This window comes from Babjeviella inositovora (assembly GCF_001661335.1).
Source record: "Babjeviella inositovora NRRL Y-12698 unplaced genomic scaffold BABINscaffold_3, whole genome shotgun sequence".
NCBI lineage: Eukaryota > Fungi > Ascomycota > Pichiomycetes > Serinales > Babjeviella > Babjeviella inositovora.
The window spans coordinates 228301-256042 of NW_017566840.1; the positions used below are offsets into that span (position 1 = coordinate 228301).

General features: G+C 47.8%; 13 protein-coding genes and 2 non-coding genes across 15 annotated transcripts; 7 read left to right on the forward strand and 8 right to left on the reverse strand.

Moving 5' to 3' along the window:
• Nucleotides 1-123: 123 nt before the first annotated feature.
• BABINDRAFT_t103 lies at nt 124-196 on the forward strand. The gene has a single exon. It is a non-coding gene; the product is annotated as a tRNA-Phe (tRNA).
• A 30-nt stretch (nt 197-226) lies between these two features.
• Nucleotides 227-527, forward strand: BABINDRAFT_160409 (uncharacterized protein). The gene has a single exon (XM_019128211.1). The coding sequence runs from the start codon at nt 234-236 to the stop codon at nt 411-413; it is 180 nt and encodes a 59-aa protein (XP_018986314.1). The 5' UTR covers nt 227-233; the 3' UTR covers nt 414-527.
• Nucleotides 456-527, reverse strand: BABINDRAFT_t148. The gene has a single exon. It is a non-coding gene; the product is annotated as a tRNA-Glu (tRNA).
• EGC1 (glycoside hydrolase family 5 protein) lies at nt 456-2160 on the reverse strand. Its single transcript, XM_019128212.1, has one exon. It carries the CDS (start codon nt 2033-2035, stop codon nt 608-610), a length of 1428 nt encoding a protein of 475 aa, XP_018986315.1. The 5' UTR covers nt 2036-2160; the 3' UTR covers nt 456-607.
• Nucleotides 2161-4096: 1936 nt separating this feature from the next.
• Nucleotides 4097-6603, forward strand: IME2 (protein kinase). Its single transcript, XM_019128213.1, has one exon. The coding sequence runs from the start codon at nt 4370-4372 to the stop codon at nt 6488-6490; it is 2121 nt and encodes a 706-aa protein (XP_018986316.1). The 5' UTR covers nt 4097-4369; the 3' UTR covers nt 6491-6603.
• A 235-nt stretch (nt 6604-6838) lies between these two features.
• On the forward strand, nt 6839-8929 carry BABINDRAFT_160412 (protein-lysine N-methyltransferase). Its single transcript, XM_019128214.1, has one exon. The coding sequence runs from the start codon at nt 6852-6854 to the stop codon at nt 8667-8669; it is 1818 nt and encodes a 605-aa protein (XP_018986317.1). The 5' UTR covers nt 6839-6851; the 3' UTR covers nt 8670-8929.
• Nucleotides 8930-9738: 809 nt separating this feature from the next.
• Nucleotides 9739-10846, reverse strand: BABINDRAFT_179637 (uncharacterized protein; the record flags this gene model as incomplete). The annotated part of the gene is made up of 2 exons (XM_019131095.1): nt 9739-10797; nt 10821-10846. The coding sequence occupies 2 exons, from the start codon at nt 10844-10846 to the stop codon at nt 10104-10106; spliced, it is 720 nt and encodes a 239-aa protein (XP_018986318.1). The 3' UTR covers nt 9739-10103.
• A 1325-nt stretch (nt 10847-12171) lies between these two features.
• Nucleotides 12172-17531, forward strand: BABINDRAFT_160414 (snoRNA-binding rRNA-processing protein). Its single transcript, XM_019128215.1, has one exon. The coding sequence runs from the start codon at nt 12204-12206 to the stop codon at nt 17400-17402; it is 5199 nt and encodes a 1732-aa protein (XP_018986319.1). The 5' UTR covers nt 12172-12203; the 3' UTR covers nt 17403-17531.
• Nucleotides 17532-17591: 60 nt separating this feature from the next.
• Nucleotides 17592-17931, reverse strand: BABINDRAFT_160415 (uncharacterized protein). The gene has a single exon (XM_019128216.1). The coding sequence runs from the start codon at nt 17866-17868 to the stop codon at nt 17701-17703; it is 168 nt and encodes a 55-aa protein (XP_018986320.1). The 5' UTR covers nt 17869-17931; the 3' UTR covers nt 17592-17700.
• Nucleotides 17932-18069: 138 nt separating this feature from the next.
• On the reverse strand, nt 18070-18332 carry BABINDRAFT_160416 (uncharacterized protein). Its single transcript, XM_019128217.1, has one exon. The coding sequence runs from the start codon at nt 18305-18307 to the stop codon at nt 18128-18130; it is 180 nt and encodes a 59-aa protein (XP_018986321.1). The 5' UTR covers nt 18308-18332; the 3' UTR covers nt 18070-18127.
• Nucleotides 18333-18358: 26 nt separating this feature from the next.
• On the forward strand, nt 18359-20088 carry BABINDRAFT_160417 (uncharacterized protein). Its single transcript, XM_019128218.1, has one exon. The coding sequence runs from the start codon at nt 18409-18411 to the stop codon at nt 19954-19956; it is 1548 nt and encodes a 515-aa protein (XP_018986322.1). The 5' UTR covers nt 18359-18408; the 3' UTR covers nt 19957-20088.
• A 370-nt stretch (nt 20089-20458) lies between these two features.
• Nucleotides 20459-22850, reverse strand: FGR32 (Fgr32p). Its single transcript, XM_019128219.1, has one exon. It carries the CDS (start codon nt 22836-22838, stop codon nt 20631-20633), a length of 2208 nt encoding a protein of 735 aa, XP_018986323.1. The 5' UTR covers nt 22839-22850; the 3' UTR covers nt 20459-20630.
• A 255-nt stretch (nt 22851-23105) lies between these two features.
• Nucleotides 23106-24707, forward strand: SSZ1 (Ssz1p; the record flags this gene model as incomplete). The annotated part of the gene is made up of 1 exon (XM_019130763.1): nt 23106-24707. The coding sequence occupies one exon, from the start codon at nt 23106-23108 to the stop codon at nt 24705-24707; it is 1602 nt and encodes a 533-aa protein (XP_018986324.1).
• Nucleotides 24708-25644: 937 nt separating this feature from the next.
• NOP10 (snoRNP complex protein) lies at nt 25645-26007 on the reverse strand (the record flags this gene model as incomplete). Its single annotated transcript, XM_019131096.1, has 1 exon — nt 25645-26007. One exon carries the CDS (start codon nt 26005-26007, stop codon nt 25813-25815), a length of 195 nt encoding a protein of 64 aa, XP_018986325.1. The 3' UTR covers nt 25645-25812.
• A 374-nt stretch (nt 26008-26381) lies between these two features.
• BABINDRAFT_118878 (uncharacterized protein) lies at nt 26382-27532 on the reverse strand. Its single transcript, XM_019126922.1, has 2 exons — nt 27087-27532; nt 26382-27024 (listed from the first exon to the last, which is right to left on the reverse strand). The coding sequence occupies exons 1-2, from the start codon at nt 27210-27212 to the stop codon at nt 26464-26466; spliced, it is 687 nt and encodes a 228-aa protein (XP_018986326.1). The 5' UTR covers nt 27213-27532; the 3' UTR covers nt 26382-26463.
• Nucleotides 27533-27742: the final 210 nt, after the last annotated feature.

A 27742-nucleotide genomic window follows, 5' to 3' on the forward strand; every position in this document is an offset into this window, starting at 1 on the left:
GTCTCTATATAGCTGAATACCTTTGGTTCAGCCGCCCCACACCCCAATAGTCGGATACAAGGATGAAGGTATCATATCATGTCTCGCTTTTACCACCGGTCACATTTAGGCAATCATTCCCGAGCGACTTTAGCTCAGTCGGGAGAGCGTTAGACTGAAGATCTAAAGGTCCTGTGTTCGATCCACAGAAGTCGCATTTTTTAAATATTTTAAAGCCTTTTATTCTGTCAGTAATGCTTATTAGACTAGTTACTATTCTCCATTGGTTGTATAACAAGGAGAGGGTAAAATCTGTACCCCTGAGAGACGATAAAGCCCCCTGGCTTCAGGTACACGGAATGGGTCTTTCACTACGATTTTATTGGCAAAAATTCTATCGACTTTTCAAAAACAGACGCGATTTTTACTATTGATCGTAAAAGAAACATCGAATTATGTCACAAGAATAAAAATAACTCCGATACCGGGAGTCGAACCCGGGTTTGCTCGGTGAAAGCGAACCGTGCTAGCCGTTACACTATATCGGAAGAATCGTAGAATGATTGGATTTCGTGATAAACCGAGTGTGAGACAATATCTGATGCACCTCTTCCAACTAGTGTTCATTTTAATACTCGCTCAAGTACTTATTCAAATCGTCTCTGGTCTCAAGGTTCTCAAACTTGAAGCTGGCAGCTAACTCATCCAACTCTGCAAAGTCCAAGCCCTTGAAAAGATCGGCAAACTCGTACCCCATATACTGAGACAACAACATTTCTCTCAAGACACGGTCTACATAGTTGTCAATCCCAAAGTTGTTTGGGTAGACCAGCTTGTGGAACTCCTGAGGAATGGCCTCATGGAAATGAGCCTTCACACGGTCGTAGATCTTTTCTACCTCCGGATCCGCGTCTCTCCCCCATTTATCAAGACCCAACTTCTGCTTCTTTAAGAGGAAGTCTCCCAACACTTGGAACCATTTGGACTTTGGAGACACGTAGGTGATTGCTTGGTAGCCAATGTCCTTATACAACCAAATGGACCACGAGATTGGGGCCCCGTCGCCTGAAGGGTCGCCGGTTTTGTAGATAGCCAACTGGTCCTTCAACACCTGGTAACGTCTCTGGTTTGCCTTTTCGTAATTGATATCTCCTCTTGCTTCACTCGCGTAAACAGGTCCAAACTCACCGTTCCAGACTGGCACCTTCTTCTGCTTCATGTACTCAATCTTACGCGAGTACAGCTTCAACAAGTTCTGTTTCTCCTCTGGAGTGCCTGAGTAGTGATCACCGGTACCCGGGAAACCGTAAACTGAGTAGTCATGAATGGCGTATACAGTGTTTGGGAAAGGGGTCGCTGGAAACTGGCTGAAATCCATCGCGTAGGTGTTGGCATCTAAGTAGATAATATGGTCAGGATCCACTTCTCTAATTGCCTTTTCCACCTTGATGTAAAATTCCACTAATCTGTGATGCTTGGAGTCCGCTGGTTCGTTCAATGGGTTGTAGCCGGCTATCCAAGGGTTTCCCGCATAGTGACTAGCGATTTCCTTCCATAAATGAATCATAGAGTCTTGGAATACCGAGAACTGGAAGAATAAAGCCTTGTGGATACCAGAATCAGAATGCCAATCTTGGTTCTGGCCTCCCGGAACGGCGTGCAAGTCCAAAATCACATAGATTTCGTGCTTAGCGCAGATATCCACAATTCTATCCAACAAGGCAAACCCCTTTGGTTTGATGGTGAACAAATCAGCGTCGTCCACAAAGTGGCGGTAGTTGAATGGAATGCGCAAACAGTTGAGATTGAGAGATTTGAAAAACTCTGCATCCTTGTCGGTCCAGAAGTATTCATAGAACTTGTCAAAGAAGTAATCAAACTTTTCTTGGCCCATGGCCTTCAACAATGCTTCCTTGTGTTCAGCTTCCTGGCCTGGGTAGCCAGTGATGAAATTTTCCATGTTCATGTGGCCCCCGATACCAGCGCCCTTCAACACCACAGCGTAGCCCTGTGTGTCAACGATTTTCGTGCCTTGTACTTTTAAAAGTCCCGCCATTTGGTGATCAAGTGTGATTGTATGGCTGCATGAGATTCGATCTTTGGGGAAAACTGTGTTTGTTATATAATATATGACAGATTCAGAACTACGAATCTTACCTGGTAAACAGGGTTGGATGTTCACCCGAAAGGCTGGTTGTTTGGCGGCGTTTTGGAAATTCTAGCATGACCCGAGGGATCAATCGCCCGGGGCCATTAGAAAATGCGGGGATATGCGTGTAGCCGTTATGTCACGTGGTCTATACGACAGTGCTAACAAATGTCGCACGGGTGCGGGAAAGATCAACCGAATTTTTTTAAGGTTTAAGGAAGATGAAACTACTGTTACCATGGTATGTCTCTACCTCGAGGGTAGAAAATCTACTTATAGTATATTGATTAGCTATCTAACCTATATAGGATAACAGGAGGAGGAATCGACCTCATTATATAAGGTATCGTTCCCTGCCACGTGACCACTGCGCACTTACTACAGTTACTGTGTGTGTATTAAAAAAAAATTAATGGCTACCGATGGAGTCTTAACGGCTGTTGGTACTGGCAAAAAAACTCTAAATTTTCCCCCAATGTATTGATGAGGCTCATCCGCTCATATGTGTGTACATCTTAAGGCTTACGCCGGGCAGGCACTCTATAGTAGAGACCTAGGTTGTGGGTCTCCGATTCCGCCCACTTTTAAGCAAACCATTTAACAAGCCATTGTGGGAGTATTGAGCCACTCTTGGTTTGTGGCATTCACGAGAAGTTGGAGTATGCATCTGAATGTTATGGTGGATTCAGGATTTGGACTTAACGTCTGATATAGCAAGATTGTCACTTTAAAGTCCTCGTTTAAATACCCGGAATGGCATGGGTGTGTCCTTGTCTCTTATGTAGACTAATTCCCACAATCTAAGGGGTAGTTGAAAGACATATCCTGCGTGAATGCGGCATCGTTTTGATTCGATTAAACCGTGACTCGGATACACGCACTTGGTGTTTCTCCTGTGAATAGCGGAAAAAGTTAGATCTAAGAAATAAAACCAAAAAGGCAATCTTAGGTTTCACCTTTACTGTCGCAGGATCTGGCGTGCGTGCAGGGAGCGGCTTCCGTCGCCAGGAAAATTTTGCAGATTGCGGTTTTGTGTGGAGTTTTACGGGGTCCCTAGCCATGTGGGTTCAATATCGATGCATATACATGCAGAGCCGAGACGCACGGCATGGGTGTCACCTATTCCCCTAGCTTCCTTCAATGAGCTGTATATCGGTTCATTTTTCGCATTCTTATATTAAAATACAGTGTTAGCTAATTTATAGTGCCCTTTTATAGCTAAGCAATTCAGTTGTTGGTTTGTGTACGTGTGAACAGGATATAGGGAAGGCTCGTTACGTGCAACAAGGCATCTCCATAATGTTTATAGGTACACGCTGTAAGTATAAATCAGTGACTGTATTGGATGCATTTCGCTTCTTCGGTATCTAAGGTATGCGGTTATACCTTATTACCAGACAGGTTAATTGGTCGTATTCTTTGTGAAAGGGGCCGGCAGATGCACGATAACATATCGCGACAACACACGCCATTTTGAGTTTCTTTTGTTGACACCAAGTGTCACTTGTGCATTCAGTGCAGTGAGTTTGTGATACCCCCTGCAGGTTTTATTACACGAAATCGGTTTTTGCGTAAATTGCGATTCCAAAGTCATTGCTCGAGAGTCTTCGTATCGTCGGCTGCCCTTGGCTGAAGGTAATTGAGAGGGGTAACCAGCTCCGCTTTACCTAGCTCAGACTCTGATAATCGGAAGGACCTCGCAGACATGTATAGAACTGATTTCGGCAATCAGACGACAGTTGAGGTATGACCGAAAATTTTCTCTGGTTGAGTTTAATAAACCTCTAGTTGTGCACTCATGCAGCGAACAAACTACGCAGGTAGATCGCTGCACATTCTGGTTAACTCCATCTTTCTACGTACATACCTGCCAGATTGGGAGATAATCAATTGACCACAAAATCAAAGTTAGGCATCAAAGTAAAGTAGTCACAAAGTAAACCCCTCGGCGCGTAGGTATCCCCCCTACACGATACAATTCCATTCGTTTTGTTAGAATGCATTGGATTGATAGGGTTTGTGGGTGGGTTTGGCGATTACATATATAAAGAAAGTAGGCGGCTATTTTTCTCCTCTTGAAGCAGTCGACCCAAATCTCTTTTACTCCACCTTCTGTTCACCGGATAGTCTGTCCCCTGTTTGACTGTATGGAAGCCGTGGTGAAAGTTTGAAGGTTCAAGTCACTCCCCCTAAACCTTCATTCGGTACCCCCCTAGCCGAGCCCCGTTCCGCCCCTTTAAAATGGCCAACATTCAAGCTACCATTCCCAAGGACATTCATGACCCTCCTACGGAGATTCCGTTGAGAACGTTCGCAAACCGGTATCAAGTCATTAGCAACCTTGGCAATGGCAGTTTTGGAAGCGTTACATTGGCTAAATTTAGAGGCGATTTTGACAACTTGATTGGGTTTGATAACCACAAGGTTGGTACCCTCTTAGAGCCTACACTGGATCAGCAGAAGCACAATAATTCCCTTGTAGCGATCAAGACCATGAACAAGAAGCTTCCATCGTTAAACGACTACACTAGAGTGAAGGAAATCAAGTTTATCCTCTCCATCCCCTCACACCCCAACTTGGTCCAGATCTACGAACTCTTTATTGATAGCTCTCGCTTCCAATTACACATTGTGATGGAATGCATGAACCAAAACCTCTATCAGTTGATCAAGGCTCGCAAGCACTCCTTTTTCTCCCCTGCTACGTTGAAGAGCATTCTCTCACAGATCTTGGATGCCATCCGCCATATCCACAAGTACGATTACTTCCACCGGGATATAAAGCCAGAGAACATTCTTGTGATGCCAGCGCAAGACTATTATGGCGATAAAAGCTCCATTCCTGAACTGAGAAAGGGCGACAACTACATCATCAAGCTCGCAGACTATGGATTAGCCAGGCACGTGGAGAACACCAGATCCTACACCTCCTATGTATCTACCCGGTGGTACAGATCTCCCGAGATTCTCTTGCGGAAAAAGTGGTACTCGCGTCCAGTGGATATCTGGGCGTTTGGCACTGTTGCGGTAGAGATTGCCACCTTCAGGCCCCTTTTCCCGGGCTCCAATGAGCTTGACCAGACGTGGAGAGTCTTGGAGGTTCTCGGCTCTCCAGATTTCAAGTGTAGCGGCGACAAACAGGCCCTTCCTTTGGGTGGGTCTTGGGACGAGGCCCAGCCCTTGGCTGCCAAGTTGGGATTCCATTTACCGGTGACGAAGGGAGTGGTGATGGATAATGTTTTGCCCGTAGGTAATACGGACTTGGCAGACGTGGTCGATGCGTGCTTAACCTGGAACCCCGCTGCAAGGGCCACTGTTGACGACTTGTGCCGCATGTCATACTTTAAAGGGACCGTACTTGACGGGCCATACCAGACCCCAGCAAAGTCTCGCCCTAAGTCGTCTTGTAGTCCTGGTGGCAGGAATTCTCTTACCAAAAACCTGCTTCTTGCTGGAATTCCAAACATGCCCAGCATGCCCAGCAGTGCCAATAAGCGTTTGAGGCATTCTGCATTGTATGAAAACCATAGCTCCATCCCCATCAAAGTTGGCACTACCGATGCTGCTTTGAGAGAGGCGGTGTTGACAAACAGCTCGCCAAAGATTCGTGGGGGGCCCTTCGAGCAATCAGTCTTACCTACACTCGATGAAAACTACAACATGTCTAATCACAGTGGCCAGACGGAAGGAACAAATGACAAACCTGTACATATCACTAGTGATTTCCTGAACAGCTTCCCAGAAGTGGTTGACTGCAGGACCACTAGTGTTTACCACCCTGATTTTCAGGACTTTGGAGGGATCCACAACTTCACCCAGCAGGAATTTCATGGAGAGAATGAACATGCGATCTATGACCCCTGCGAGGTGGAGTTGAGCATGTCTGAATTCTTGGCTGAGTACAAGGAGATGCAAGAGAATGAAAAGACTCAGAAATTTATGAACGATGTGGTGAATTTGAATGATACTCCTCCAGAATTGGGGGTTGATGAGGAAGATGAGAATGCCATAGATATGGATGAGAATGAAATGCCAAGTACGGGGGATTTACACAGAAAGTTTCACCTTCACCCTTTCCCAGAACCCTTGGTCAGTCACGAAAGAAATCTTTTCGATCTGTATGATTCCTTTCAACCGGTGAATGATTACACTTGGTCACTGGAGTGTAAAGGCGTCGATTCAATTGCAGCGCTCGGAAATAGCACGAAACTCCAGACCGGTATCGAAGCCATTCCTAGAGTGGCCCTTTTGCCATCAAACTTGTCCAATTTCACTTTCGTAAGCCACCATGAGGAATTCGACGGTGAAAACCCCCCTCAACACGGTTCACCGTCCGGCCTATCGTATGAAAGGAGAATGTAATGAACTGTTCACCTCTATCTACATTTATTTATTGCTACTCGTTTTTCAACTTTTTTTTATATCTTTTCTTTAACCTTCCAACGTATTCCTAATATAAATTACATGTGATGCCATTTAATTTTGGTTAAAGTTGTATTAGAATTATTTAGCTATATCTACCAGATCAAATATATGATTAATAATTATATATGTAAATCAATTATATTAGTTGGAAAGCTACTCAACATTTCATTTCAAGCTTATATGGCAGATTTCTTTTTTTGGTTCATGCCCTGTACCGTATTTTTTTTCACGCTGCATGAATATTTTTCATACATGTTATCGGGGTAAACCTTGGATAATAAATCTCACAACACGAACCATGGCTTCTACTCATAAGACCAAGGCATTGGAAAAGTGGCTTACTGCCAATTCCTTGTGGAACACCGAGCTCATGGAGCTCAGACCGTCTCCAATCGGTGGTATTGGTGTGTTTGCCAAGCAAGATCTCGATCCAGAGCTTGAAGAGCAGGTTTTGCTCTTACGGATTCCAAAAAGGAACATCCTCAGCGCCAGAAACTCGTGCATTGCAAATTTGTTCTACGAAAATTCCATTGGCGGTATCCACGGCTTGATCCTTGCCTTTATATACGAAAAAGCCTTGGGCGAGAAGTCTCCGTGGTTCGACTACATCGACTCCATCATGTACCGCAACGATGATGGCTCCTTGTTGCAGCCGGTGGGCTGCTGGTCTAAAACTGACAAGGCTTTGTTGGCTAATACCCAAATTGACATGTTGAACATCTTGGACAGCTCCGAGTTGGAGCAGGTCTTTACGGAATCTGTCACCTTTGCCAAGGCAGTCGCTGATACCATTGCCATTCCACGTGAGTTGAATGTCAACACCACATCCAGCACCGAAGAGGAAAACAGGGCCAGATTCAATGAATTTGCTGCCGTCGTGCAGGCCATCACCTCCCGTGCCTTTGAAATCGACAGTTATCACGAGATTGCCTTGGTTCCAGGTGCTTGCTTGTTTAACCACGCCTCTCCGTCATCTGACAATGGCGATGGTGCTGAGCACGTCCACTTTGTCTGTGATGCTGGTTGCTGCACCAAGTGCGGCGAACAGGAGTGTGATCACGACGAAAGTGATGAAGACTTTGACGTAGAAATGGAAGATGATGGGTTTGAGGATATTTCCAAAGAGGTTTCGGGGCAAGAAGATGACGGGGTTGAAGATGTCTCCGGTGAAGAGGATTCCGAAGATGGCTGGGAGTCTGATGAGGAGCTTGGGTCTGATGAAGAGCTTGGGTCTGGTGAGGAGCTTGAATCTGACGAGGAGTTGGAGCCAATGACTGAGATTACCTTGGAGCACATCACTAAGTTGGAAGAAAAGCTCAAGCAGGACATAGAGGATGAAAAGGAAGAGACCGGAAGTGATCGTGAAGAGGAGGACTCGCTTGACTACGAGATTTCTCCGGAACTCGAAGAAATCTTCAGCATGGATGCGTCTGAGTGTTGCGATATTGTCCTCGAGTTCCCAGCCTTGGCTGGGGATGAGTTGTACAACACCTATGGTTCATTACCAAACTCATTGTTAGTACAGAGATACGGCTTCATTATCGATAACAATCCTGCTGACTATGTCAGCTTGTCCGTGCAAGTCTTGAAGTACATAAAAAAGCAGAGTGCTGTGAGAAAAAGAGTCAAGTTCTGGGAAACCATTGGCTACGATCTCCTCAACGAGATGATTAGACAGGAGAAGAAGAAACATGACCATGAACATGATGGTACTTGTGATGACGGCTGTGGCGAGGAGGAGGAGCCATATGAGGAAGAATGGGAACTTGAACCTCGTATTTTGGCTAACGGTGAACCGTCTGATACTACCTATGCCTTGGCTCACTTGATGGTGATGCCAGAGGCAAAGTTTGCCAAGCTCGCGAAGACCAAGCCTGCCAACATGCCGCTTGCGTTGGCAAAGTTATTGAGTAAGGAAGTCAAAGCCTACCAGTTGGTATTGGACTGGGTCAAGGAAAAGTACGCTAAATACCCAGATAATGGTATTACCGGTGCCCAGTACACCGCGTTGTACGAGCAGGCTAAGGAATCCAGAAAGAGGGTCATCACCGGTATCCTCAAGAGTGAAAAATTGGCTCTTGAGGCTGCTGAACAGTACTTGACATCGAAGCTATAGGCTCAGGACCTGGTTTATATATACGGGAAATACCGGATGACAGGCCAATCCAGCCACAAAATGTTATAGTTTTGCTGCCAAATGTTTCGAATTGTACTTTTTCCATCAAACAGTTACCATATGGAAGCTTTACCTGCAACATATATATAGATGTGTTTACAGCCTGGAAGGATAGCAGCCACACTATAACGCCAGCAACGTACCAGTATGACTACGTAATCAATCAAAGTTTATAAAAATACACCTCCATCACTATTGGAACATGACCTCTTGTAATTATGCTATGATTGAAAACAGGTGCAGGGCATCTCTATCAGGACATCCTGCATCCACCAAGCCCTAACATTTTTCATTTCTCGAGTGTCATAAGTTTTCCGCAAGCCCTGGAAAGAAAATACTCGAGCTGTGAAAAATTTAACGATAGATCGCGGTTACCCGCACACAGCCGAAAAAACTATAAATATAGTCCTTCCCCCGGTCTCCCTTGCTCTGAAATTAACATCAGTAGTGGTTATACTATCTCAATTAATATTACAATATTATAGATATATAATCTACTATTGGAACCTTTTGGCTCCTTTTCAGCACCATGATGGTGTTAGATTGGCAGTCATCTCAGCTGAGTTTCCCCTGACTGATTAACACCCGGCCACAGGGAAAATTCCGTTTCGGTTCCGAAGAGCGACAGCGCCCGTGTTTTGGGATAGCTCTGGTATATCTTTGTCAACTTAGACACAGATGTGGTATTCAGATCATGACACGGCACGACATCTCAATAGTAGTTTATAGATATATAGCAATACACGTCCATGCGACGACTCCAATTGTAGGTTTGCCAGATAATTCACTTGTGCTTTACAGCTGATTAGCAAAGACTCGATACTTATGAGTCTCTTAGGGAGTCTAACTGCCGTGGCCTAGGAGCCTCCCATATCCTTATACAGGGTTAAATATCTTCATTCTAAACAAGTTTACAGTGGATGCGTGTGCTAGAGCACGCCTTCTTATGATAGAGCTCTCTAAACCCTTAGATCTCGTGCAGAATTTGTCCCAACTACAGTGTCTGTTTGAAGGTTGGGCGAGAGATATTAACTCAACTGGGAACAGAAAGCTTACCATATAATGAAACGTTTACCTCAGCTTGAGCACTGACATCGCCACTTTATTCCCCGAGGACAGGGTTATATAAAGCCATTTAGTGTTGAATTTCCTGTGACACAATGCTTTTACTAGTATACTCATTTGAATTTTAGCAAAATCGATTGCAAATGTCAGCTACACCTCATACCGGACTGCCTTTAATCAAAAACTGATTGACGACTTTAGTTTTGAATTGCATTTCTCGTACAATTTAACGGGCACTATTCATATAACATTAATTATGACGATTTGCAGTGGGGAGGAAGGGAAGGATTTTCAAATACCACCCGGCCGTTAATTAAAGTACAAGCTGCTCATGTGCTTGACCATGCTGAAGCCAAACAAACTGCATAAGTAGAGGGCCGCCACGACTGGTATCGGAAACAAAATCATCTCGGTGTGTTCCAAAAAGGGCAAGGCGTTGTAGCCATAGAAGGTGATTACAAAGTAGTAGCTGAGAGCGCCAAAGTACATGGTGTTGCCCAAGAAGAGCGAGAGCCAGTTGTCCAACGTTAAGACCGGTAACAAGACAAATTGTACCAAGTAGAGCGACACCCAGATGATCAAGAAGCTGTTGCAGTGGATGTCGAAGCAGAACGCCCATTCCAACTCCTCATCGCTGACGCCGCCAATAGTAGCCGGGGAACTCTTCTTGAACAACCTGTTGGCCAAAAGCCAGCCGACGGTCGCAATGGCGAATCCTGTTGCCAAAAAGTCAATCACCACCATGTACAAGACCATCCGTAAGATCGCCACGGCCCCACTAGTATATGCGAGTCCCCAGGCAACAGCGCTGACGGTCAAGAAGAATACAAGCAAAATGACAAAGCTAGGGTCGTCGCGCGACCAGCGGTTCTTGGTTTGTTTGCGGTAGTATAGCTGCTTGTAGACCCTGCGCGGGGCAAAAAGGAGATAGAAGATTTCCCACAGCGCCGTCTCGAAGTCCAACGTCGGAGGTTTGACGAGCCGTTTGAGCACAACGGGGATTCTGAATGACGAATTGGCGCTCACTCTGTTGGGTCTGGCAGAATAGGCATGGTTTCGGCCTTTCGGGGAAGCCACGAGTGACGGCGTCCTCCCGTATTGTGAGGAGGTATCGGAGGTGGGCAAGACTTCACCGGAGCTAATTCCCATGGCGCCAAGCGTGGGAGTATATGATCTTCTGGACATTGAAGAGGTTGTGGAGGTTGGAGGTATATAGTTGTGCGATGTAATTGGATGGTGCCATGTTGATTTGTAGAAATTTGCTGGCGTGATGACCGGTAGTGTGACCACCACCAGTCATGCGACAAAACTACTAGGAGCTTTTGTTATCAGAGTGAAAATACTATTATTCACCTGGGATGAATCATCTAAAATGGGATAATTGGTATCTTCACTTGACCACTTTTAGCATTTTCCACAGCGAAGCCCTCCAAATTGCACATTATTAACTAGAATTGCCTTAACCCTGGCAAATGAAGCAAGGGTTGATAGTCACGTGATACAAAATCTCATAATGAGGGAACGATTGACATAACAGCCCAAATCTCGAATGAATTCAGTTTAAAAACTCCAGAAAAGGTATATTATTTAGCCTTAGGATTCAGCTAGTTCTGCATAATCAGAAACGTAGTGTCAGTCCAAGCCCTGAATAGAAACAGGGATATAAACTTGCTCATGTGCTGGCTGCAAATTAAAAAAAAATATACACCTAGTTGTCATAGAATATAAACAATCTCTTCTCACCCCAGGTAATAGTTAGGCATTTGACCTTGAATCCCCTAGATTACTAGCCTGTCTCGGTCACTCAAACCCACTACTGGAGATGGTGCACAGGAATTTAAGTATTTGCAACTCTATCACGTCGATTTAATACCCCAGGGACGAATATCAAGTCTTTTTGCCAAAACCACGGCCTTGTTTATGGAAAACTAGATGAAGTTTTATACCCACATAAAACGGCCTGTGTATTCCAGTTTGCTTACCTTTCCCTGCTGTGCTTAACTTACTATACCATAGCGCTCAGGAGGTAGACGTGGTTACGTATCTATAAATCTCACTGATTGACCCCAAACATTCAGCCATTGCCCCATTTAAATCTATATACTCAGTTTTAATCTGCGTAAACTTGCAAAATATCCCTATTTTGTCATTTATATCCTGGCATCTGTTTCTTACTCTAGTGTCTTCTATAATGCCTTCAGCCAAATTCAAGGGGTCGGTCTTCCGAATTTTGGCTACGATTTACAAATGTGGTGCCAACTTTCTGCGCCCGCGCCCGCGCCCATACCCGCGTTACCCGGCATCCGGCACACAAAATATTTTTCTGTCTAATTTTTCACTTTATACAAAAAATATTCCAGCCTCTACAATTCCCTTTCACCCCTCACCGACTATACACCAACGCTTACAATGTCATCTTTGTCGGCTCAGTTAGCTACCATCGCGCAGAATAATGCTTCTGTCGCGTTGGACAGGAAGTCCAGACACAAGTTGCACTCGGCGTCGTTAATCTACGATGCCAAGACGGCCGCCACGCAGGACTACGACTTGATCTACACGTTAGGGTTGGAAGGCTTGGAGGAGTTGGAAACCATTGACCGCCGTTTCGGACGCTTCAAGTTGTCGCTCTTCAGTGAGACAGCTGTGCAGGTTGATAGAAATGTGCAGACCAAGGAAGAGGTTGCCGCCTTGGATGCCGGTATCGAGACCTTCCTCGCGCTTGCAGGGCCGTACCTCCACCTCGCACCGGCCATCAAAGCGACCGAGTGGCTCTTGCGCCGTTTCCAAATCAATATCCACAACAAGGAGGCGCTTTTATTGGCTGCGCTTCCGCACTACGCGACGCAGCTCTTTGTCAAGGTGTTGCATGTGGTGAAGGAATTACCGCTTCTTTTCCTGTGGCTCGATGGCTATAAGAAGAGCTTGAAAAACCCTACCCGCGTGTCCATGGTCAAGGGCTTTCTCAACGTGGAGTTCTTCCAATTGTACTCTGATTTCCTCAACGGCCAGATGAAGAAGCACAACGAGTACTCGCTCCAGTTGGTGTTTTACGTGTCGTGTGCGATCTCGCTTACAGCGTCCCTCGCCCAGGACCTCCCTAGACTTAATGAAGTGTACATGCCAATTATCTTGGAGACCGCTGGCCACATGTTGTTGCCAAAAACCTCGAACGATTGCAAGATCGCAGCGCACTCTGTCTTGTCTGTACTCGCAGCGGTTGCGCCGCTTGGTGACGCCTTGATTGCATCCATCACGGACTCGCTCTTTGCGGGGTTTGCTGATATGGACGTTTCCATCCAGAAGTCTGCGCTCGTCTGTGCCGGGAAACTCACTTCGACATTGACCGCAGACCTTGATGCCGCGCTTTTGACCAAGTTAAAGCCTCAGTTCTTGGTGGAAAACGTCGACTTGGTTACGGAAATCGCCGCCAACCACAAAATCCACGACTTCCTCTTCCAGTACGCCAGGCTTCTCATCGCTACCAAGCAGCTCGCGTACTTGCCTCAGGTTTTGGACTACGTCCAGCTCAATGCCTTTCAGGTGAAGAAAATCGTTCAAGAATTAACCACCGTTCTTGACGCTGAAGACAAAACCCCACTTATTGCTGTGTTTGAGTCTTTGGTCGCACACAGCGGCTTTGCTGCGGCGTTGACTGCTTCGAACCTCGCCCTCACCGACTTGGAAATGGCCTTGACGTGTACGCTCACCTCTGAAGAGACTGCGGTGGTGTTTGACACCGAAGAGCCACTCGAGGAGGATGAGGAAACGACGGAAGTGTTTGCCGCATCCGCAACCCCGTCATTCATCACCTCCACGGACCACGCGGAGTTCCGTGTACTTGTTAACACATACGTTCGTGCCGTTGCAGCTAAAACCACCAACGCATTCTTCAAGCAGTCATTTGTGTCGCCCGCCGCGTCCTTGTCGTTCCTCGTGCGTGTCGCTGCCGCGTCTGCCGCTCCGATGCCAGCGCGCCTCGTTGCGATGCGCCTCGTGCGCATGCGCACGCGTGACTTGCCCGCGCACTACGCGTTACATCTCCTCATTCCATTTGCTGTAACCCTCTGCGCGCATGCTAACCAGACAATGAGACAGATGGCTGTTGATATTTTGCGCGCGATCGCGGCGCGTGACCCAAAGGCCAAGGATTTGTTTCTCTTTGCTGAGATCTACGCCGACAAGGATGTCGCGATCATATCCCCCGCAGACGGTCAGCTCCTCGCGCAGAAGCTCCTTGCACACGCGGACGAAGTTGCCTTAGATCAACAGCAGGTTTACAAGAGCGCAGCCGCCGCGTTCGCAGAGAAAAAAACCGGTAAGCTTGCGTACGCGTTCTTCACATCGCAGGCGTTGGCCGCCACGCTCCCGGCTGTCAAAGCCAAGCTCATCCATGTGCTCAGCGTGTGCTCTGTTAAGGGCGCAGCTGCTCCGTCACAGCTCCTCGCACCGTTCCTCGCGACGTATGTTGCCGAGCGTGCTGCGTGGGAGGCCGCTTGTGCAGTAAGCAAGTTTAGCCTCACAGATCTCGACACGGAGGTGGTCGGGATAGTGGGCGAGCGTGAAAAGCATGAGAACGCGATTGCCTTCTTGGTTGCGGCGTTGGAAGCTTCCTCCGAGCAGCTTGCGGAGACTGCCGCCGCGCGTGTGGTTGCAATCTTCGGTACCTTGAAGCCAGAGTTTCAGCAGAAGTTGGCCGAGACTATCGTCCAGCACGCTGCGAACGATGCGACGATTGAATATGATGCGGTGGGGACCCTTCAGGCGTTGAACTTGGACAACAAGACCTTTGTTGGTCTCTTCCAGGGATGTCAATTGAACCAGACCATGCCTGCAGGCGTCGCGAAGCGCCGCCGCAGATCGTCCACGGCCACTAAACAGGCCATGAAAGACACTGAGGTCAGCAAGATTGCATCAGACCACCTCAAGAAGGTCACCGTTCTCCTCGAGTTGGTTGAGCGCTCGCAAGGGCCACAGGACTCGCCGGCCCTCTTACAGGCGTTGTTCAGCATTCTTGCGGACCTCGAGACGTTGGGTAGTGACGGAAACATGCCGGTGTTGTACGCTCAAGAGACTTTGGCCGCGAGCATGTTGAAGGTGGTGGGTGGCCTTAAGGGCCAGAACTTTGTGTTTGACCTGAACTCCATCCGTGCAGACGTGATTGTCGCCACCATCCGCGCGTCACCATCGCCGCAGGTGCAGAACCGTTTGCTCTTAGTGGTGGCCGCGCTCGCGGCGCTCGCGCCGGAAATTGTGCTCCACTCAGTAATGCCCATTTTCACCTTTATGGGTGCACACACCATCCGCCAGGACGACGAATTTTCTGCGCACGTGGTTGAACAGACCATCATGTGTGTCGTTCCCGCGCTCGCGGCGACCGCAGTGCATGGGCGCGTCGAGGAGATTGAGTTTCTCCTCACATCATTTGCGTCGGCGTTTGCGCACATTCCGCGCCATCGCCGTGTGCGCCTCTTCACCACGCTTGCAACCACCTTGGGCGTGCAGCACACTGTTCACTTGATCTTGTTCCTCACGGGCCAGCAGTATGCGGCTGCGATCACTAAGCACAAGGCAGCCGAGGCGCGCGCGCTCGTGGAGTTTGCAGCCGCGTTTGTCCAAACGTTCTCGGTCGAACAGCAGCTCACAGCGTTGACCGGTTACGTGCGTGTGTGGCAGCAGGTGCCTGCACATGCGGTTGAGCGCGACTCAGCGCGCGCGGCAGAGTTGAGCTCGCGCCCGATCTTCGGTGCTATTGCTACGGCCACCACCGCCGAGCTTGGCGCCTTGCGTGCGAGTCTTGTCACGTTCATTGACCTCGCCGTCACCGCTGAGCATAACGCCGTTCCGTCGTTACGCTTGAAGATCGCCTCCATCTTGTTGGACATGCGTTCCTCTGACGAGCAGCTCGAGCACATATCCGCTGCCTTCCGCGACGTCATCCAGTTGTTGTTGGCGGTGGTTGATACTGAAGACGTTGTGTCCGACGCACTCTTCAAGTTGTTGGGCAACACGTTGAATTTATTACCGATCGGACACTTTGTGGAGTCCATCTCCAAATTACTCACCGACACGAGCGCGGACGCCCGTACATTGAGACACGTGACTGTTTTGGCGGGTACCAAGTTTGACGCGGAGTCCGCAGAGGACGCAAACGCCCAGGCCAGTGCCAACGCGTTACTCCCGATCTTGAACGAGATGGTCCAGGCCCAGTGCGCCGCCGAGCTCGCGCAGGCGGCTTTGGACACCGCGGCGTTGTTAATTGCCAAGTTTGGCGCTTCCATCGATGCAGCCATGCTCACTGCGACGCTTTCTGTCACCACCGCGACGCTCTCGAGCCCCGTTCCGGAGATTGTTATAGGGGCCTTGAACGTCGTGACATCTCTTGTTTCGGTTCTCGGGGTCAAGATGATAGGGTTCTTCCCAAAGATTGTTCCACCGGCTTTCAGGATCTTCGAAGACTCCCTTGTCTTGTCCGACGATAGTGACTCCAAGCAATTGTTGCAGACCCTGACCGTGGTTTTGTTTTCCTGTTTGGTTAGACGCATTCCTGCGTTCATGACCTCCAACCTCGACCAAACCTTCACCTTGGTGTTACGCGCGTCGACCATTTCGGAAAAAACCAGAGCATCCATTTTGGACGTGATTGTCCAGCATATGGACGTGAAGACCGTGATGAAGTCATTATGTAGCATCTGGAACACCGTCCGTGTGATGGACCCGATTGCCATTGGTTTGTTCCTCCACGCGATGGAATTCACCATCAAGAGCATGGACAAGAAGGCCGCTGCTGCCCAGGCCACCTCCTTTGTCAAGTTCATGTTGCATGCGTTTGAGTTCAGGAATGAGAGTGAGTTGGACAACAACTCGGTGCATCGTATTGAGGCCTCTGTGTTCCAGTGCGGTATTGAGTACGTGATGAAGTTGAACGACAAAACTTTCAGACCGTTGTTTGCCAACATGGTACGTTGGGCCGTCAATGGCGAGGGTTCTAAGACCGGCATTAGTGAGATCCACCGCCTTTTGGCCTTCTTCCGCTTCTTCAACAAGTTACAGGAGTCTTTGAAGTCCATCGTTACCAGCTACTACTCGTACATCTTAGAGTCAGTCGACAAGATTTTGGTCCGATTTGTTTCCGGGGACTTGGACGATATCAATCTCCGCCGTATCATTATCATCTCCTTGACCTCGTCGTTCAAGTACGACCAGGATGAGTTTTGGCAGCAGCAGTCGCGTTTCGAGGTTGTTTTGCAGGCCTTGACCAGCCAGTGCACGAACATCGAGGATGGTATTGGAAAGTACTTGGTCAAGGCTATCTCCGCCTTGGCTCAGAATTGTACCGCTGACGAGCACAACAAGAAGATGAACGAGTTGTTGTTGTCGCACATGAGATTGAACTGTGGTGCCAGAGAGAAGTTCTGGGCCACCAGGGCTATGAAGATGGTCTACCAAAAGGTTGGTGAAAACTGGTTGAGCTTGTTGCCGCAATTGGTGCCAATCATTGCCGAATTATTGGAGGACGACGACGAGGAAGTTGAGATGGAGGTCAGAGGTGGTTTGGTTAGAGTGATCGAATCTGTGTTGGGAGAGCCGTTAGATAGATATCTCGATTAAGCGAATCTTTTACCCAAGATAGTGCTAGCGTGCTCTTGAGGGGTTAACTTCGTGTAATATATTGTTTTTTTTCAAAAATTTGTAAAATTCAAAGGCCGACCTGAGTTTCATTCTTATATACTATAATATCTAAGCCAATTACGATTGTAAGGCATTGCTACTATCTTGAACGCAGAGACCCGTTATAACGCTGATGTATCCTATCTATTGTATGCCAACCCCACTTTCTACAAACCAAGACTGAACTCTGAATGCTAGAGTGGTATAGGTCTTTGTCTAATATGTGGCCAATACACTCTCACCAGGGTATGGTGATATTTCTGTAAGACCTGAGACCAGACCAAGGTTTTAGCTTGTCCCCTGATAAGGTTTGGGAGACAACCAGGAATAATGGTAAGATCTCCGGAGTTGACACCGACAATATCACTTTAGGGAGAGCACAAGTGGATTGAGACTCCGGATCCATTGTCCTTCAAATCTGTTTGTCTTGACTCGTGCGTGGGGGTTGAAACATCTGACCGTCTCCGCTTGCTCTTTGAGACTGTCACATGGCATTTCGAGCCTCAGTTACGTTCCACTATGATTGTTATATACCTACCCTTTAAATTGTTTCTAATTAGCTATGCACAATTTAAGTTAAACTAAATATCTTAAATAGAGTTTCTATGTAGGTTCTCCCCACCTTGACAAAACAGTTCTTCTCCACTAATCCCCGGGCCTTATGTTTATTCCCGCACTAAATGTCTCTCGGTCAATCGGGTAATCAATATTTCTCCGAGCCTGGCACATTTCTTTTCTCGCACATTTCTTTCTGCAACTTTGACCTCGCACAATGCAGGACGTGTTCCGCATACAAAGAACGCGGGAGACCAACGCTCGTAACCTTCCGGAGACGAGTTCGGCATCTGGGGAAGATTAAAAACAGCTTTTTTTTTGTCTCTGCTGTTATGAAGCAGTTCCACCAACCGACTTATTACTTTATATTATCACCTCCAGGTACTTTCACATGCACAAGCTTTATTCTGGTCCGAACTTGCGGGGTTTTGCCAGTTCTGCCTTGCGAGGCTTCCGCTGCCTCAGCACTGCCACGGTCCAAACCGCCGCAAAGACGTCTCCAACCGCCAGCCCGACTCCTTTAGAAGAATATGACGCCAGAGTGCTTGCGGGAACGTTAAGTGACGACCCCTATCAGCGGAAAATCATCGCTTCGCTCTCGTCACTCCACGCAGCTTTGTGTAACTACAAAAGACCCCACGTGGCGATACCGACAATCGAGGAAATCTCCGCTGCCGCCAACCAATCTGCATTTTCCAAGATTTTCTCTGTATTTGGTACTAAGCCAAAGATCCCCTCGCCTCCTTTGGATAACGCGGGTAACGATAACCCGCTTGGCGTGTACCTCTACGGGGACGTGGGTTGCGGGAAAACGATGCTTATGGATTTGTTCTATCAGACAATCCCGGCACATTTACCCAAAAAACGTATCCACTTCCATCAGTTTATGCAATTTTTGCACAAACGGACACATCAGTTGAAGATGGCCCATCAGCAGACGACCGGGACGAAGCTGCAAGACTTTGACGCGTTGCCAATCTTGGCAGCGGAAATCGCCCAAAACGAGACAGTGCTCTGTTTCGACGAGTTTCAGGTCACAGATGTCGCGGATGCGATGCTCCTTAGACGCCTCCTATCGACAATTATGACCAAGGAGTACGGTGTGATCTTGTTTGCTACGTCCAACAGACCGCCAGATGACTTATACATTAACGGGATCCAGAGACAGACTTTTATTCCCTGCATCAACCTCATCAAGGAAAGAGCCAAGGTGATATACTTGAACTCTCCTACTGACTACCGAAAGATTGCCAAGCCCATCTCCTCGGTATACTACTGCCCGAAGCCCGGTGTGCTGCTCCATTCCAAGGCCAACTTGGCGAGAGCCCAGCAGCACGCAGACCAATGGTACGAGTACTTTGTTTCACTGGGCCACAAGTCCAATACTGCACCACCCCAGCCCCAGACCGACTTCAAGCTCCAGATTTGGGGTCGTGACCTACAAGTGCCTAAGTCCACGCCTCCGTACGTAGCCCAGTTCACGTTCCACGAACTCTGTGAGAAACCCATGGCAGCGGGTGACTACCTCACACTCGCCTCCAACTTTCACTCGTTCATTATCACGGACATTCCGTATCTCACTATCAATGCCAGAGACCAAATCAGACGGTTCATCACATTTTTGGATGCCGTATACGACGCTCACGGCCGAATCGCAACCACCTCTGCTGCCCCCTTTAAAGACTTGTTCGTGGAGCCGGAAGATCTCGCGGGAGACTCCCCTGAGGAGCTATACTTGTTGAAGCGCGCCCCGTCGAAGGCGAAGTTGGTAGAGTTGCAAAAAACCCAGGAGTTGATCGAAAAGCACGGCTTTGACCAGCTGGTTGCCAAAAAGGCGAGTAAGTTGAATAATGTTGATGAGGAGAGATTCGCCTTCGCCAGAGCCTTGTCAAGAATCACACAGATGAGTACCCGTGAGTGGGTCGAGTTTGTTCAATAGCGAGTGCTTTATTTATTGCACGTTGTACCAAGATTGAAAGGAATGTCATAGGGAGATGAGCAAACATGCAGGGGTTTACGGAAAAACACGATGTCCGATTATGATTGACGGATGGTAGATAATCCGTAGAGAGGATAATAAAAATATTTAAAACTCCAAAAGGTCTAGTCTAGCAATTGTTTCACAATCGTATTCCGATATAATCTACTGTACTCTACCCCATGGGAGTGAATACTCATGGTATACAACTGATACCAGGCGTATGATTATGAGATAGCACACCAAAGGATAACGACTAACGGATACTTATTCTGGGATGCTTTTATCGAAAGTGGAACGGACAAGGTGACCTCTATTAATTTGCGTCAGCCACTTTTCAATCTCGCTTTCCATCTTTGTCATTTTACCATTTTGTTGAAGTCTATACACCCAATTCAGAAGGCAAACCATACATCTACTAGAGTGTGATCTGGAGCTAGGGTACTCCCCCCATCCTTATTTGATCAAAACAGTCACTTATTTTGTACACCTTCATTACATTCAGTCACAGGCTTTTGTCTCATACGTTGATACCATATTTTTTGTTCGTTACGTTTAAATGTATATCCCCCCCAATCTATTCTTGTTACGCCTTTATTTAACCGTTCTGATCTATAGCTTTTCTCGGGCACGGACTACGATATCCCGTTCAGCTCTTTAAACTGATCCCATGCCTCATTCAACACCACAAAGACCCCCTCCATCACCAACTTATCCTCAACCGCAACATCCGCGCCGATCTTGTCTGGGTGGGTCTTGGAGACGGCCCGCATGTACGCCACCTTGACCTTCTTGGTGAGCACTAATTCGCCCATCCCCACCGGTTTCCAATTGGATGATACTGGCAAAATTTCTTGAAGCGAACTCAACAACGCACGCAAGTTTGTCTCTTTGTTCAGCTTCCACGCGGTGATGCGCGCGGTGATTGCATCGTACGATGCAAAACGCGCAGCGTCCAAGTCTGTCTGCGCCTGCGCCTGCTTCTTGACCCGGTTCAAAGCCCCAGAAGAATTATTAAGAGGTTTTGTCGTCGGTTTCACCACCGGTTTAGCTACGGGCTTAGGCGCAGGCTTCACCTGCGGGCTCACCATTTTCTGGCACCGTCTCTTGGCATCCATGGAGGCAGCACCGGCTCCACCGTTCTGAATAACCAAGGTGTAGGCAGCCAAGGCTTCAGGCCACTTCTCCAAGTGCTCCAAAGCCTCAGCCTTCCGTCCCACTAACTTCAACCAGAGCTCCTTCACAGGTTTTTCCGTGGTATTGCCGTTGATGTTTCCGGTGGTGGCCGCACCAATGACCTCCAAGCCCGCGTTGGCAAAGTCCAATGCTCTGCGCGAGTCCCCTAGTTTCAAGCCAGCGGCAGCCAAATTCGAATAGACAACGATGGAAAAGTCGTGTCTTGGAGGGAGCTGTTGGAGCGCGAGCTCGTATTGTTCTAACGCCGTGGCAAAGTCACCAGCCGTGAATGCCTGGTTTCCTGAGTCTTTGTAACGAGTGTATTCAAAGCGTTGGATCTCATTTAAGGGAGTGGCGGGTCTCTGGGCTGGCGAGGAAGTGAAAGATGGAGTAGATGGGACGAGGGAGGCGGTAGGGGTTACACGGCGTCTGCGGGAGGAGCTCACCATCATTGGCTCGTCCTCCGCTTTTTTGAATCTTTGCGCTGGGGCTGTGCCAAACAAATCTACAAGCTGTGGTTCAGGCGTAGCTGGAGCCGGTGTAGCTGGAGCCGGTGAAGCCGGCAAATAGGATGATCTCTGAGAGAGAGAGGGGCTCAGGGATGATCTAAAGGATTGGCTCAGGGATGGTCTAAATGATTCCTGACTGCCATGTTGACTTCCATTTTGACCTCTATTTTGTCTTTCCATTGACCCGGTTTGTCTTTCAGCGGCAACTGACGCTCCAGCCTTGCCAATCTTGCTCATCCGCTCTCTCGTCCGCTCCTTTTCCCTCTCCCGCTGCTCCCGAACGATCCGCTCCACCTCCCGCTGGTCTATCGCCACTTCTTCATCCCCTTCTAGCTGCTTGGACCCAGCCTTGTACTTCTCTTGGTTCCGCATCCACGCTGGTTGCGCCCCCTGGGATTGGAACTGTTGCTCCTTGTACATCTCCATGCCCTTCACAAGCTGCTTGCGGCCCTTGTTCAACCACGACGTGGCCACATTTTTAAAGTCGGACGAGAGCTGTGTAATAACCTCATTTAGTTCACCAGTCTCTGATGCGCGGGCTCTGGGCTGGGGCGAGCGGTGTGCCTGGTCCATGAGGTAGCTGATAACGATGTTGATATCGCTGCCTCCAGTCACACGAAGCGCTCCAGTTGCCTGGTCCATCGTGAAACCCATTTCCAAAAGCTCAGCAAGTATTTCATCCGATTGAGTGGATTCCAGGTGGCTGTGAGACGGAGCAGATGCCTCTGAAGGGTCGTCACTATCGTCGTCGCTAGAGAAAAGACCTTGAGAGCGAGAGACATGAGGCCGGGAGGAGTAGCCATACCGGTTGCCATTACTTGACTCTGATCCCTCATTTAGAGAGGACGCAAAGCTGCCATTTTGAGAGGCTTGGGGGGACGAAGATGTAACGGCCGGCACTGGAGCAACTGGCACTGGAGCTGGCTTATTGAAAATCTCAAACAAGTCGTCAATTTCATCCTTTTGGGTTGGAACCGATGAGGATGAAGAGTTCCCTGATGCAAAATCGGGGCTGAGCAAGTCTACATCTGCCCAGCTGGAAGCCGCCGGGACCGGCTTCATCGCTTGTCGCTGCGCCAATGGGATCTTGTCAGTCTTCGGTTTGTGGTTGGTGGCCGTCGAGAACAAGTCCGCAAAAGCGTCATTCTTACGCGACATTGTATATGGTTGTTGGAGGAAATGAGATAGAGAGCGAGGACAAGGCGGTTTTGAAACGTCACCGATAACACATTGGCGTGAAAAGTCGTGGATATCCAAAGCACGTGCGAGTACTTAAACCCCAGGTGTGGTTATCACGTGCTAGCCGCATCAAAGTCGTTCTTTTGCCAAAACTCAATTTCTTTTTCGGGTACAAAATTTTTCAATATCAAAAAAGTTTGCCCTTGCTCCCGCTCTCTCATCAGCAAATATCCACCCTTGTATACAATGTCTGTCGTTATTGGTATTGCTTTTGGTAACACTTCCTCTTCCATTGCTGTTGCCACCTCCGACGGTAAGGTCGACGTGATTGCTAACCCAGACGGTGACCGTTCGATCCCATCTGCGCTTTCCTACGTCGGTGCCGATGAGTACCACGGCCAGCAGGCAGTCAACCAGTTGGTGAGAAATGCTTCTTCCACTATCGTCAACTTCCGAGACTTCATTGGGGTTCCATTCGCCGAGCTCCCTGCGTCCGCCTTCTCCGAAATTTCCTCCAAGCCTCTCAACTATAACGGCCAGGTCGGCTACAAGATCGACGGCAGCGACGTTTCCATCCAGGAGGTCACCAAGAGACACCTCAAGCAGGTCAAGTTAGCCGCTGAGGACTATATCGGTAAGACCGTCGAGGGGGTTGTGATGACTGTCCCAACCAACTTCTCCGACGTCCAGAAGGCTGAGTTGAAGAAGGTTTCCGCTGACTCCGGCCTTCCAATCTTGCAGTTCATCAACGAACCATCTGCCGCTTTGTTGGCCCACTTGTCTGTTGATGATAAGTTGTTGCAAGACAGAACCTATGTCGTTGCCGATTTTGGCGGTGTCAGATCTGACGCCGCTGTCATCGCCGTCAGAGGTGGTATCTTGACCATCCTCGCAACCGCCCACGATTTGAACTTGGGTGGTGATAGCTTAGACAACGCGCTTGCCGACTTCTTCGCTGCCGACTTCAAGAAGAAGTACCAGGCCAACCCTAAGAGCAACCCAAGATCCTTGGCCAAGTTGAAGGCTGCGTGCATCATCACCAAGAAGACCTTGTCCAATGTCCAGACCTCCACCATCTCCATCGACTCCTTAGCCGACGGTTACGACTACCACACCACCATTAACAGACTCCGTTACGAGCTCGTCGCCCGCGATGTCCTCTCCAAGATGGCTGCCTTCACTGAGTCCGTCGTGCTTAGAGCCGGCTTGGAAACCTTGGACATTGATGAGGTTTTGTTGGTCGGTGGGACCTCCCACACTCCTAAGTTGGCTTCTAACGTCGCCTTCATCTTCCCAGAGTCTGCTGTCGTTGTCGCCCCATCCTTGGACACCAAGGCTATCAACCCTGCCGAGTTGATTGCCCGCGGTGCCGCTTTGCAGGCCTCCATGGTTGAATCTTTCGACGAGGCTGAGATCAACGAGTCTCTCGCCCCAGTCGTCGTCAACACCCAGCACATTCAGAAGTCCATCGGTCTTGCCGGTGCCGACGGCTCCTTCCTTCCAATCTTATTGGCTGAGACCGCCTTCCCTATCAGAAAGGCCGTTCAGGTTACTGCCTCCGGTGACGTATTGATCGCTTTGCACGAGGGTGAGCGCTCCATCAAAGAGACTGTTCTTGAGGCTGAGGTTTACTCTGATGACGAGGAGGCTTACTCTGATGAAGAGCCGGAAGTAAGAAGGGATGTTGTGTACGTTCCGGGTACTAAGTTGGCCGAGTTGGCCCTCAAGGGTGTTTCTGCCAAGGTCGAGGTTGTTGTGAACATCACTAGAGACGGTACTTTGACCGTTTCTGCGAGAGAGGTCAAGACTGGCGCGGTTGCGGTGAAGTGTGAGACCAAGTTTGCCTAAGCGAAGGTATTGATTTTTCGAGCGATATTATTTGTCATCCTTTATTATTAGCCCCAGGGCACTCCAAATTCATAGAAATTACGAAGAGCGTGCGGAAGCTAAGCACATTGTAGATACGATGATCCGGCAAATGGGCTGATGGTGGAGATGATAGACAAGGGCAAAGGTTGAGCGAGTGAAAGCTGGCTGAACTTAGGGACTCATAATCTGACGAATGAAGTCTTCCCTCCAAAGACATTGGCACCACTTCGTCAGAGAGAAAGCATGCTGATCATGGAGCATGGCTTGTCCAAAAGAGCCATCCGTAAGAAGAGCCTCTTGGCTATGAGTTTTGAAGACAATATTTGGAAGATACAAGCACTTTATTGAGACTATTTCACTGGAAGCTAGTTGAGACCGGGAAACCTCTCGGCAGTGACCGTTGAACTCTGGCAGCCTGGATCTTTGTTTCAGCCGAGAATGAAAGGACGGTGCGGAAAGTTAGAAAATGAAGGCATTTTTGATATTGAGAATTGCCGCTGAAACTAAAAGTGATATACCAATAAAGGGCTAAGGGTAAGTACGTCAAAATATAAGCGCTAACCAAAGTGCAGATTCTTCGATAGAGCTCAAGTGACCCGGATATAGATGGTAATTAAAACGCTAACGCTATTTAATAATAATTCTATTTCTATGGCTTTGCTAGCTACAAGTTTTTCCCGTCCATCCCAAACCCTTCCAGATAGACATTACCGAAAGATTCAGTTGGAAGTACAAGCCTCTAAGCTCTTGGAATCCACATACATGCTCATACCATCAGTTCAGGCGATTCTTTAGAGCCTGAATTCCATACATCGTGAAAATTCCGGCTCTTTCGACTCAGATCTGGAAGAGCATCCTGCTTCCGTGTATCCACCTTTGGTACATATCTTCATCTCCCCGGAGCTACACGAATAGTAACAAAGATAAACCAAATATATTAAACATATAATTATACAAACCCCAAATAATGAAAACATAGCTCTAAGTCAAGTTTGAGCCTGGGGAAACGGCGCCGTCCACTGAGGAATCAATGGGGGCAGGTAGTAAATGCAACGAACCACATCACGGAGAAGCGGGAGACCAATTAGTACTTGATTGGCTCTTGCTGGGTTGGCAACAAGTTGAATCTCTTCTTCAAAGTGACTCTCTGTCTGGAGTACTTGTCATCTGGGGAAAATCTGGCTGGGTGAGCGGACTTGGTGATTTCACCTTCTTGGGTGGTCTTCTTCAAGGTGTAGATTCTCTTGCCATCTTGGCCCAAAGTGTACATCAAATGCATGTCGTATGTCTGGTATTTGTAATGAGGAAGAAACAGATGTGATCACTGAATATCTTTCAAGTATAGAAAAATCTGCATCGAATGCAGAAAATTTTTTGGTGTAGGCATCGCGCACGGAATGAGGACAAAAGATGGCACCTAGTTAGGTTATGTACCGGAGATGTTCATTCAGCCAAGATGCGTGTTTATAGTGACAAAATAATTAATTGAATTGTAAATCTACGACAATAGAAGAAATATTTTTATACGACAGACAATTTAACAAATATATTACTACAAAAATGGCATTTGTAAGACTTTATCCATCTCTAAGTCATTCTTGCATAATCATTGGTTATGATGTACGATCGAATTACAATATTTCACCTAAGATTGATAGGAATTTTTGCCAGCGATTTCAAGATAAATACGGAAATAATGCAAAAAAAAAGAAGCAACGACTTAAACCTCTCACCTCTATGGTTTGATGGTTAGCCGCATAAGGGTGGTGGGAAGGGGGACCTGCCGTTGCACTTTTATAACCTCGACGGTGGTAGCTCGGGTTGCCTCTATCGTCATGGAGGTTTTGATGCTGTGTAATTCTATGGTTTTGAGTTTTTGGATCTCCAATCCTTCACAATCGACCGTCATTGCATGCATCGTTGGCGGCTTTTGAACTTTCGGACATGGATCATGCCCTGTCCCCTGAGTCAGAATTTCTTCGCTAGCACTCGAAAGAACAATTGACAGAGATGAGTTTATTTCATTACTACTGGGATTGAAACTCCCCGTAGCTCCATACGTCCATTCTAACTCTGGGATTCCCCGCTCTTTTGTCTTTTTTGCAGCAACCGCTTTTTTGTAACCGACAGAATGACCGACGTGCATGGGGCTTTCATTCACATCTCGCCTAACCAGTCTAAGAGCCAGAAATTCCCGTTCTGACTCTAAAGACTCTGTCTCTGCCTGCTGAAATTCAATCTCTCGACTTTTGCCGCATATTGATTTGAGAGAGTTTTCAAAAAACCAGTATGTTCCCTATATCAGTTAGCGAGCTCTAGCAAGTTTTTTTTTATTAAAAAAAACGGAGTTTAACATACGGAGGTTATACCAAGCTCTCCACATTGCAGATCCACAACTTTTAGGAACGAACATTTGCACGAAACTTCGTTGGTGAAAGCGGTGCATGAGTGGTACACGGGATGCGTCTTCTCAACCTCAAGCATACAGTCACTAAACCCTTTGTGCTATTTTCATATTAGTTTCTGGTTTGTACTAGTCCAACGTGGTAAGACTTACAAATGCTTTGGAGTATAAATCGGTGAATAGATAATTTGAATCATCATCCCACGTGGCAACATCAGACTCTGTCTCTGAGGCTGCAGCGAGATGGAAAAAGTTGTAGACCAAGAGAATATAGAAGAGCGACCGCATGGTGTAAATAGCAATATTATGGAAGCAATCTTACTTGCTCTTATAAACATAAAACAGATCCTTGGGTGGAAGTAATTGATATATCAAAAGATTGGATGCGTTCGTTCTAGTCATGCGCACAAAAGCGAGGGAAAGCTGCATATGGTATGCGGCGGAGACATGCCATATTTCGTCCCACCAAACCGATCAATACTTGTATGGCAGTGTACAGTAAAATCCACCTTCAAATATACTAATAGGCAAATATTAGTGGTACTCGGATAGACAAAAAAATACTTAGCTTTGATGGTTACTGCACCAAAAAGTTTGAAGTATTCCATGC